At 34.0% G+C, this 12,241-nt stretch overlaps 1 protein-coding gene across 1 annotated transcript; it reads right to left on the bottom strand.

Annotated features, from left to right (window-relative positions):
• Positions 1 to 1,567: 1,567 nt before the first annotated feature.
• Positions 1,568 to 11,824, bottom strand: LOC135768273 (von Willebrand factor A domain-containing protein 5A-like). Its single transcript, XM_065277516.2, has 21 exons — positions 11,659 to 11,824; positions 11,403 to 11,449; positions 11,106 to 11,308; positions 10,781 to 11,003; positions 9,553 to 9,716; positions 9,352 to 9,466; positions 9,057 to 9,232; positions 8,883 to 8,971; positions 8,652 to 8,796; positions 8,433 to 8,512; positions 8,231 to 8,345; positions 7,986 to 8,144; positions 7,786 to 7,889; positions 5,331 to 5,548; positions 4,727 to 4,753; positions 3,934 to 3,963; positions 3,315 to 3,401; positions 2,775 to 2,900; positions 2,330 to 2,469; positions 2,124 to 2,247; positions 1,568 to 2,027 (listed from the first exon to the last, which is right to left on the bottom strand). Exons 2-21 carry the CDS (start codon positions 11,440 to 11,442, stop codon positions 1,948 to 1,950), a joined length of 2,445 nt encoding a protein of 814 aa, XP_065133588.1. The 5' UTR covers positions 11,443 to 11,449; positions 11,659 to 11,824; the 3' UTR covers positions 1,568 to 1,947.
• Between the last annotated feature and the right edge of the window lie 417 nt (positions 11,825 to 12,241).

Raw genomic sequence — 12,241 nt, 5'->3', positions numbered from 1 at the left:
TATGACGAAAGATTCGCTCATGAATATTAATTAAATACCGTATGCGGATCCTTAATGAACGTAACCAATATCAGCGCTCCCTAATTAATATTCAGCAGTTTCAAATACTCATTAAACTAATAAATTAATAACACATATATAGATGATATATAGACCAATTTCGTGTTTGCAAACAGAGATGACGTTTTTTTTGTGGGCGGAGCCAAACTGGTTGCAGAAAGTGACTGCTCAGCAGTAGGTTTGTGAAGTGTTTTAGCATTAAACCGTGATTTTTATGGATCCGGTGTTCTGTCGAAGTCTGATTCCCCTATGTTTCCCTTTAGTGCAATGTTTCTTATAGCGTTTTAATCACGTTACGTTTATTTTTTAGATAGATAAAAAGTTTAAATGGCTTGGCTACTGATATGCATGTATGTAATGTATATGTATTGTTCTTTTTTGCTAAATCAATTATTTTTACAGTCTGAATCGCTAAAGTACATATAAAAGCAATACTATCATGTATTATATATAATAGCGTTTATTAAATATTTTATACATTTCCTGTTTTCTATTATTTCTTCCTTATATTTATCTTACGTGTTTGTTCTAAAACTATTATAAAAGTATTATGTTTAAACATACATTAAAAAGGCCTGTTTATATATTAATAACACTTTATATCATGTGTGTGTGTGTGTGTGTGTGTGCTATATTTATATATTTATTAAGTATGTAAACATAATAATTTTAGAACAAACAGGAAGACATAAGCTAAGATATAAGGAAATAAAAAGAAATAATAGAAAACGAAAAAATTATGAAATATAAAAAAATTTGTGATATTATTGCTTTTTCAGTATAAAAAAAACATTTATTCTAAATAAATTATAATTGTAACGTGATAAAAACGCTATAAGAAACACATGGAGGGAACAGACTTCGACAGAACACCGGACATCTTCTCTACTTATTTTCTATTCCAATTATTAAAAGATTTTCCTTGCTCCATTCTGTCCGTTTAAGGGCTTATTGTAATCATAAACTTCAAATGATGTCTTCGACGATGGTATTCTATAAAAATGAAAGCCATCTCTTTTGGCATTATTATTCTGACACTTAACAGCACAACAGGACATTTTCTAGTGAGTAATCTTGCTCTTTTCACTCGTGTCTAATTCATTTCCACTGTTTTTCTGCAACCGCATTGCGCGCGCAGCTTGCAGTGACGTACCTGTGACGTCTACTCTAAATTGGTCTATAGATATTAAAAAAACATTTTAGAAGATGGTACTTAATATTACACTTAGTATATATATATATATATATATATATATATATATATATATATATATATATATATATATATATATATATATATATATATATATATATATATATATATATATATATATATATATATATATAGTATATAATAAAAAACAAAGTCAGGTGTCAACCATTTAAGACAAAACATGAATTCCTTTATCGAATTCATTCTTTTTTATAAGCTGGCGAGTAATATTAAAAACATTTCTGTTGTATGAATAGACTATACAATAAACCATTAATGACTTCACCTCATGGATCGTTTTAAGGTACATCATTTTTAATTAAAAACATTTAAAATATAACAAACAGTTTTACATAAAGGTTTTCAGATTTGTTAATTTTCATTTCAAAAGTTAAATATGTCTTAAAGTAAGAAGTCTCATTAGACTCTAAAAGTGGTTTTTAAAAACAAGCCTTCCAAAGACACTATTGGTGTCCATCTTGAGACAAAACAATGACACTGATATATTTTAAGATGCATGCTATAAAGACTGCTAGACAAGAAAAACAGGAATTGGTCTAAAACATGTTTATCTGAAAAGCAAAAACACAAACAGCTAATACTGTAAATAAACTTAATATTCATAAGGGATCTTTGGCCTCCTGACATCACAGGAAGTAGAAACACTGAAGTCTTCAGATTCCCAAAGTCTCTTCTTTCACCTGACATCCCAGTAGATGATTCCCATCACACACACACTGAGACAGACTGACCACTGAAACAAACACAAACACACACATCACTGTAGTTTAATACTTGACCAAACGTCTCTTTATCTGCTGATGAATGTCGTCTGGTTTGGAGATCTCACCGTTCTGAGAGCCGATCCATGACGCCGCCTTCATGGCCACAAACTGCCACTCAATCTGTTGCTGTATTTTATAGCCGTATAACCAGATGAGAGACAGAAGAGTGGCCCACACTGACCCATCCACCTGTAAACACAAATACACACACTGTACACATGCATTTATTATCATCTTTCATTATTTCATCATGTTGAATCATATGTCACACCTGTGCTGGTTTCTGATTGGTCAGCTCATCTTCAGTCTTTCCAAACACTTGCGCCAAAGCAGCGTTCAGTTCCCAGCAGCCTGAAGCTTTTTGAAGAGAAATCAGCTGAAGTAAAGGATCCTTATGGAGATCAGGTTCTTCTAAACACACAGATGGAAAATCATATATTCAGCGGAAATTTGCAGAGTAATGAACTGCACTGCATTTTCATGCAACTACAAATATTAAAGAGACAAAAATAAATTTTGCATGCTAAGATTATCTGAATGTGTGCTTGTGTACACAATTGTACATAACCGTGAATTTTATGCCACTTCATTGTAACTTACATGTGTGAGATCCCCGAGATTTGTCATCACATTGGATTAATCGTCATTAAAACACTAAATTCTGCTAATTTTAGGATAAACAGTCAAATACTTTCAATATACACTGGTCTACGTACCCCATTGTGGTAAATCAGAATCTGCCTTTCTCTTGGATCTATACTTTGCTTCGAATATCTGAGAATAATCGTCAATACCCGGTAATTCAGGCAGGGCTTGTGCAGCAGATTCAGATCGAGCAAAATCTGGAAAAAATATACATAATGTATCCAAAGGTATGAACCAAGCTCCATCAAATATTAGCAGACAAAATACATGCAAGAAAAAAAATGCAAAATTTTGGTCATTTAAGGCAGTGGTTCTCAAACTTTTTCCGCGTGCGGTCCCCTTGTGTTTCTGACAAAAAAAAATATGAACTCAAATGTAACATTTTAATTAAACAAAACATTAAGTTATACAAAGTAGTGCTGTTGGTTAGTAGCCTTATTTTTTTTAGGTTTAATTACACAGAATTCATGATAAATGAATGTATTTTATAAAATGTCATAAAACTGGGGCCCCCCTGGCACCATCTTGCGGCCCCCAGGGCCCAGTTTAAGAACCACTGATTTAAGGATTTTAGAAGGTCAAATACTTTCAATATACACTGGACTATGTACCCCATTGTGGTGAATTGGAATCTGCCCCTAATCCCACAAAACTATTTTTAATATCCGGTGATTTAGCAGATTCATATCGAGCAGAATCTGGAGAAAAAAGTACAAAGCTTTGAAGAATGACACACCATAGCAGAGAAAACACATGCAAAAAAATACATATAGTCAAAGTAACATAAATATTTACAAATCAATAAATATAACAATTATGCTTAGAGTAAATAAATAAAAAAATCTAAATTATTTTCAAAAGTGTCCTTTTGAAATGAATGCCATGTGGTCTATTATATGATCTGTATACAAAGAGGACTTACAGCATGCTGGTTGCTCACAGCATTTAATTTCACATATTATAATGGTAAAATGTTTTTTGACAGAATTGTCCAGGATTTAGTTTAACAGCTTGGGTCCGGATCCGCCCAAACTTCGGTGCAGATCCGGCCCAGAGTCGTCTGCTGTCTGGGTTGCAGTGAACCAAATAAACACCAATATTTTTGAAGGGATACATCTGCAATATTGTAAATAATTAGGTTTCATTTTGAAATTGATGACTTGCGGTCTGTTACAGTATATGTTGTGAGATTATGAGAGATATCTATATGAAGAGTGCCAGATAACTTACTTGAAGAACAGGACCTTCTAATTCTTGACACTAAAAAACAATAATATTACACATCTTAAAAATGTGAACAACATATCAAATGTACCCAATCTAATTCAAAAGTTTGATTTTAGAGATTTACACATGCAGATTTACACATTTTTGAAATCCATTCAGCTGATCTCTGGGTCTGGCGCTAGCACTTTTAGCATAGCTTAGCACAATCCATTGAATCCGATTAGACCATTAAGCATCGCACTCAAAAATAACCAAAGAGTTTGAATATTTTTCCTATTTTAAGATAGACTCTTCTGTAGTTACATTGTGTACCAAGACCGACAGAAAATTAAAAGTTGTGGTTTTCTAGGCAGATATGGCTAGGAACTATACTCTCATTCCTGCGTAATAATCAGTGACTTTGCTGCCGTAACATGGCTGCAGCAGGCGTAATGATATTACGTACTGCTCTTTAGTTATTCTTTTGCCCAATGCTAATATGTTTTATTAGATTCAATGGATTGTGCTAAGCTATGCTAAAAGTGCTAACGCCAGACCTAGAGATCAGCGGAATGGATTCCAAAACCGTAAGAATCAAGTGTTTAACTCTATGGGAGCTGGAAAATTAGCATATTTAAAAAAAAAGTGGAGTGTCCCTTTAACCAAATAAACCCTAATACTTCTAAAAGGATGCATGTGTTGCTCAAAGCTATAGTAATGTAAATTATTATGTTTCTCTATAAAATGAATAAATTGTGGCCTATTATATGTTGTCAGACAGTGAGAGATGTAATACACAGAGTGCAAGAGGACTTACTGTACATACCGGTAGTTCGACGCATAACTAAAACAGAAATAAGTATCACATCTTAATGTAAACATATCAAATCTACACCATCAAAGAAAATTTTAATTTTAAGGATTGACACTTCATCCCTCAGCAATAGCATAACACAACATACAAATATTTATAACTAAAAATACACTTTTTTTATATATTAGGAAACAGATCCAAACCCAAATTATAATTTAAACTAAAACACTCACAAAACATATATAAGGTAAGAGAAAAATTATTATTTGTCTTACAAAACGATGGTGGCCCAGCACCAGCCATCTGCCACCCCAAAACAATTTTTGGTTAGACATATCAATATGGTGAACAACATGATGAAACAAATACCATCTTTAAGGAAACGTTCACAGAAATTCTCTCAAATTTTACTCTTTAACATTACAGACATTCTTTCATAAAATGAACACAATTGGAGTTATATTAAATAATATCCTATGAGAAAATCTTGATATTTCTGTGAACTTTTCGGTCAATGACAAGACAAGCAACTTCAAAATTAAAATTTGGATATAAATGCAAATATATTTCCTGCACAGATCCAGAAACAAACAATGAGATGACAAACCTTGTGTTGGTACTCTTCTCTGTATCAGAGGTCCTTTCACAACCTCTCTGTTGTGTTTATTAATGGCAATGAAGGCTGTATGAACACTGCTCACTCCTGCTTCAACACTGATCTCCACCATCCTCCTCTTGATATCCTCCACATCTACACCTCCTGTCCTCTCCTCCTGCTCCAGACAGCGGATCAGAGACCGGGCCACCAGTCGATGGATGGACAACCTGCAGAAACATTGACAAAAATGTAAGAAATCTGACGAAAATTTTAAAAATCTATGAGATTTTTTTAAGGGGTAAAATAAGTCTTTGGTGTCCTCAGAGTGCGTATGTGAAGTTTTAGCTCAAAATGCCCCACAGATAATGTATTGTAACATGTTTAAATTTGTAGGTCACAACAAATTAAAGTCGTAAAACTTTGAAAATTAAGTCAAAATATAACGAGAATAAAGTCGTACAATTTTGAGAATAAAGTCAATATATAACGAGAATAAATTTGTAAAACTGAAAATAAAGTAAATATATAACGACAATAAAGTCGTACAATTTCAAAAATAAAGTCAATATATAACGAGAATAAAGTCGTAAAATTTCAAGAATTAATTCAATATATAACAAGAATAAGGTCATACAATTTTGAGAATAAAGTAAATATATAACAAAAATAAGGTCATACAATTTTGAGAATAAAGTAAATATATAACAAGAATAAAGTCGTAAAATTTCAAGAATTAATTCAATATATAACAAGATTAAAGTCGTAAAACTTTGAAAATTAAGTCAATATATAATGAGAATAAAGTCATAAAACCTTGAGAATAAAGTCAATATATAACAAGAATAAATTCGTAAAATTTCAAGAATTAATTCAATATATAACGAGAATAAAGTCAATATATAATGAGAATAAAGTCATAAAACCTTGAGAATAAAGTCAATATATAACGAGAATAAATTTGTAAAACTGAAAATAAAGTCAATATATAACGACAATAAAGTCGTACAATTTCAAGAATAAAGTCAATATATAACGAGAATAAAGTCTTAAAACCTTGAGAATAAAGTCAATATATAACGAGAATAAATTTGTAAAACTGAAAATAAAGTCAATATATAACGACAATAAAGTCGTACAATTTCAAGAATAAAGTCAATATATAACGAGAATAAAGTCGTAAAATTTCAAGAATTAATTCAATATATAACAAGAATAAGGTCATACAATTTTGAGAATAAAGTAAATATATAACGAGAATAAAGTCGTAAAACTTTGAGAATAAAGTCAATATATATAACGAGAATAAAGTCGTTAAATTTCAAGAATTCAATATATAAAGAGAATAAAGTCGTACAATTTTGAGAATAAAGTCTATATATAACGAGAATAAAGTCGTAAAACTTTGAAAATAAAGTGAATATATATAACGAGAATAAAGTCGTAAAATTTCAAGAATTAATTCAATATATAACGAGAATAAAGTCGTAAAATTTCAAGAATTAATTCAATATATAACGAGAATAAAGTCGTACAATTTCAAGAATAAAGTCAATATATAACGACAATAAAGTCGTACAATTTCAAGAATAAAGACAATATATAACGAGAATAAAGTCGTAAAATTTCAAGAATTAATTCAATATATAACAAAAATAAGGTCATACAATTTTGAGAATAAAGTAAATATATAACGAGAATAAAGTCGTAAAACTTTGAGAATAAAGTCAATATATATAACGAGAATAAAGTCGTTAAATTTCAAGAATTCAATATATAACGAGAATAAAGTCGTACAATTTTGAGAATAAAGTCAATATATAACGAGAATAAAGTCGTACAATTTCAAGAATAAAGTCAATATATAACGACAATAAAGTCGTACAATTTCAAGAATAAAGTCAATATATAACGAGAATAAAGTCATAATATTTTAAGAATAGTCAATATATACTGAGAATAAAGTCAAAATATTTTTACATTTAAACGTGTTTGGAGTGATGTGAACAAGCAGATCTGCAAAGCAGATATCAAATTACATCCCAGCCTTATTAATAAAACAATATTGTTTATGATATATGAAAACTACATTTTTAGAGCTTTCCAGTCATATATAGTTTGTTTTTAGGTTTAAGAAAAGGTATAAGTTCTCTAAATATGTAATAACAAATTGGTCCCACCTGTGTCCCATGACATTTCAGAAACTGACTCTCACTACGTTATAATTTTCTGAAAAATGGTGATGAAATATAAAAACTACACTCTTAGATGGTGATTTGTTGAAATTAAAACTCAATTGTGCTGTCAATTATTTATCTCTCTCTCTGCACTAAATGGCAGTGCTGTGGTTGGATAGTGCAGATTAAGGAGCGGAATTATTGTAATAAGACTCGCTGCCTTACAAAACAGGCAAAAACAGGCAATCTGAATGCCCAAATTTTTCACATGCATGCAGAGAATGGTTTACCCAGTGTCCTCAGTTGGTTTAAGGCAGAAGTGAAGCTGGTTTGTCACTGGTTGGTCTTTCAGGTTGTATTGAACTATCACTGATCCTTCAGAGCTTTCTGAACTCTATCACACAGAAATGAAAACAATTTATCTCCAGTGTGAAACAGTCCTGTACAAACCCATGAACAGAAAATAAAATCACAAACCTCAAGTTCTCACCTGTCCTTTAAGTTGGGCATAAATGAGTGACCTTTGACCTTGAAAGAGCACATTGATGGGTGTAGACAGCGTATCAACAGTAATGCCATCTGGTACTTTCCACTTCACGGAGATCTTGTTCACTGCAGGCTGAAGAGCAAACCTGAGAGACTCCATCACCTGATAACATTTGAAGAGAAATAAAACAATGTCATACAGATTCAAACCCTCTCTGGTTTCAAACTAAAACTCATCCATAGTCTCACTTTGGGTTGCATGCGGTCTGTGCCTGTGATGAACTGGGCGTGTCCAGATCCCGCTTTGGCCATTCCTGTGATGAGGGCGGTACTTGCACCCTCACCAATCCCGAATGAGAAACACCTGAAGATATGAAAACAACTCAAACACAGCAGCTCATTTCATTAATCAAATCTTCAGTAATTTACTGGGAAATAAAGAGAAATGTACCTGTGAGATTTCGCATGAAGTCTCACAAGATCCAGAACCTCTTTAGTGTTCCCCACCTCTCCATCAGTGAAGACAAACAGCTGCACAGAGAAAACATCTTACAAATGACACTTAACCATCTGAAAGATGAAAAGCCTGACAAATTTGGAAAACTCCAGTTTTTTTAAACGCTTCAGGTTTGTTTTCGTGTATGAATTGATGTATTTTGAGGTGATGCACCTGTCTGGGGTGTTCAGGGTAACAGGGTTGACTGTGGATTTGTTTTAGGGGCTGTAAAATCTCTGTGCCGCCCATGTTTGCTGTCATTTCATTGACTTTTTTCAGTGCCTGATCCATTGTGTCCTGATTGTACAAAACACTCTGACTGCAATGACACAAACATTAAAATCCTCTCATATGATGAATACAACAAAATAACAACTATAGATGATTTAGATTCTAGTCACTAACGGGAAGAAGGACTCAAAATGAGAGCCAAATCCATAGATATTAAAGTAACAGCCCATGGGCAGACTCTTCAACAGTAACAGCAGAGTTTCCTGCAGACAGACAGATGTGTACGGGGATTTAAATGTCTTTTTTAAACACATTTTTAAAATTTAAAATGTTTAAACTCGTTTGTACCTTTGCACTTTCTATACGCATCTGTGCTCCTTCCCCATTATGCATCATACAGCGCATACTGCCTGATCTGTCAATCACAAAAATAAACTCGCCTTGAGTTGCTAATGATGACATCACTTCCTCTGGGAATTCTGGGTACAAACTTATCATCACCACTGGGTCACTCATCAGAGAACCTGAAACCGAGAAAGAGATCAATGACTGATGTGAAGATCTAAAAAATGATTGTATTATGTTCTTAAGGTATACAATTTTTTTTTGAGTTTCTATCAGATTGATGTACTGTAGTCTGTACCTGGTTTTGCAGTGGTCACTCCTGCCTCCACTATAGCAGTGGGCTGATGGGTATTCTGATAGTACAGAAACAACTCAACATCTTTATCAAACTTGTGACCAGAACTCAGATTCACCTGCAACACAAATAAAGAAAGCCTTTAATAAACAACATTATCTCTGTAAAAACACACAAGTATAAACTGTATTAAGCCCACAGTACCGTTGCCTGAGTGTGATCAGAGTTGAGGAACACAAGAGGATCCAGAGTACAGTTGGACTCTAGTTTGGAGATGGGGTTTGGAGAGCTCACATGAACACTAAGAGTCAAAGTGTAGGGAACAGAGACACATGACGAAATCTCTGAAACTATTCCAGCATCTGAACCTGAGGACAGAGAGTGTGTTAGAAAAACAATCTTTAATCTCACTTATTACTGTAAATTTGTGGTATTACTGTAAATCTTGTGTGTTACTGTAAATGTGTGGTATAGACCCTTTTACTGTTTGTACACAATGATGACGTGGCAGCGTATGCGCGCGCATTTAGGCAACGGAAGTATCGTAAGAATCAAAAGTGAAGCAACACAAACAGTAAGTTATTTTAAAAAAGTTGACTTTATGAACATTTTCAACACAGCTACCAGATCCGTGTACTATAGGGGAGTGGATAGAAGACGTTAGCAGATGGCCAAAAATAAAGTTGCCAGATACATATATACGTATATTAGTATATTATATTTGTGCAACCAAACGCAACAACCAGACAATTTGATGCTGGGAAACCGTTTTAATAAACTTTCTGAGTTGCTACCACGTTAGAACCAATGGGGAATAACACCACTTCCGTTGCCCAAATGCGCGCGCAGGCTATTTGATCACGTGAGCTGTAAAAGGGTCTATGAATGTAAATCTAGTGTGTCGCTGTAAATCTTGTGTGTTATTGTAAATGTGTGGTTTAACTGTTAATCTTATGTGTTACTGTAAATCTTGTGTGTTATTGTACATGTGCGGTATTACTGTAAATCTTGTGTGTTACTGTAAATGTGCGGTATTACTGTAAATCTTGTGTGTTACTGTACATGTGCGGTATTACCGTAAATCTTGTGTGTTATGGTAAATGTGTGGTATTACTGTAAATCTTGTGTGTTACTGAAAAAGTGCAGCATTACTGTAAATCTAGTGTGTTACTGTAAATGTGTGGTATTACTGTAAATCTAGTGTGTCGCTGTAAATCTTGTGTGTTACTATAAATGTGTGGTTTTACTGTTAATCTTATGTGTTACTGTAAATCTTGTGTGTTACTGTACATGTGCGGTATTACTGTAAATCTTGTGTGTTACGGTAAATGTGTGGTATTACTGTAAATCTAGTGTGTTGCTGAAAATCTTGTGTGTTACTGTAAAGGTGCGGAATTACTGTAAAGTGTTGCCAGCTGTTGAAGTGCAGTACCTGCTGGTGTGTATCTGGGGTTGAGTACAGCAGGCAGACAGAAGCGCAGCGAGTGGTCGGCCTGCACAGAGAGTTCAGTGATGTATGTGATGGTGATGTCAGCGTTCTGACCCGGTGACAGACACCCAACACTCAGACTGAACACATCAGAACTTTCTTCACTCTCTTCCAACAGAAACGCCTGCTGACCCAAACTCACAGCATCATCATACCGATCCCTCGCCTGCAACACACACAAAGGGAGAGAATTTAAATATGAGGAAATAAATGCAAATTATGTTTAAGTGATTCTGCAGTGTCTTTTCCTGTTTGCATTTGGACTCACAGTTTGTCTCTCTTGAACCTCTGCTACAATCTCCTGATCTCCGATCTTGGCACTGAAGTGACAGACAGCAGCATCAGCAGGCAGAGGAAACACAAACAAGGCCTCCAGGTGGCGCTCTTCCTCATTCACATACTGCAGAGTGGAGGTGACTGTGGCTACATGACTCTTCACCTGCACCTCAACACTGATGCTCTTCAGAGGAACTAACAAGAAAACAAACACAACATCAATCAGTCTGTCTGTCTGTCAAATAAACAGCTTTAGTGACAGACAGTAAGTTAACTGGTGAGTTTATACCTGGCTGTTTTTGCTCAGTCACGAGACCGCAGTTCATCATTCTGACTCTGTACAAAGATAAAAGCTTCACTTCAGTACATACTGCGGTCTACTGTAGAGATGATAATGTTATTACAACCTCGTAATTACATTAAACACATGATTACCTCACATTAATAAGATAAACCGGAAGACAAACGTGTAAATATATACATTATAAACTACGGCTATGAACTCTGTCAGCTCTCGTCAAAGTGAAAGTACATCAAACACGAACCTCAGTCGTCAAATATCTTTAGAGAGAAACACCAACAACTGAATAAATCAGAGCTGGAAACTTCAGATGAAAAGTTTAAATGTGACGATGACGATTACAGAAGTTCGTGTGGGAAACATTTCCGAAAACGGCTCCTAAATCCAAGGCATGGGCGTGTTTACGGGAATCTTGCTATGACAAAAGATTCGCTCATGAATATTAATTAAATATCGTGGGCGGATACTTAATGAACGTAACCAATGTCTGCGCGCCTTAATTAATATTCAGCAGTGGTCACAATTGGGGACAGTTGGAAAGACTGGCCAAGGACCGAGACGCCTGGAGAGACTTTGTTTGTGGCCTATGTCCCAGATGAGACGACAGGCGATGATGATGATGAGTTTACTGGCAGTTTCAAAGACTCATAAAAACTAATGCAGTATTAACACATATAGATAAAATATTAAAAATAGTGTAAATATATTTTAGAATAGGGTACATAATATTACATTTAATGCATTAAACAAAAAAGAAATATATGATGTAATAAAAAACAAAGTCAAGTGTCAAACATTTCAGACAAAACATTAATTGTTTTAGTATC

This window comes from Paramisgurnus dabryanus, chromosome 23, assembly GCF_030506205.2.
Source record: "Paramisgurnus dabryanus chromosome 23, PD_genome_1.1, whole genome shotgun sequence".
NCBI classification, from domain to species: domain Eukaryota; kingdom Metazoa; phylum Chordata; class Actinopteri; order Cypriniformes; family Cobitidae; genus Paramisgurnus; species Paramisgurnus dabryanus.
The sequence above is the reverse complement of the archived record's forward strand: the minus strand, read 5'-3'. Positions and strand labels throughout refer to the sequence as shown.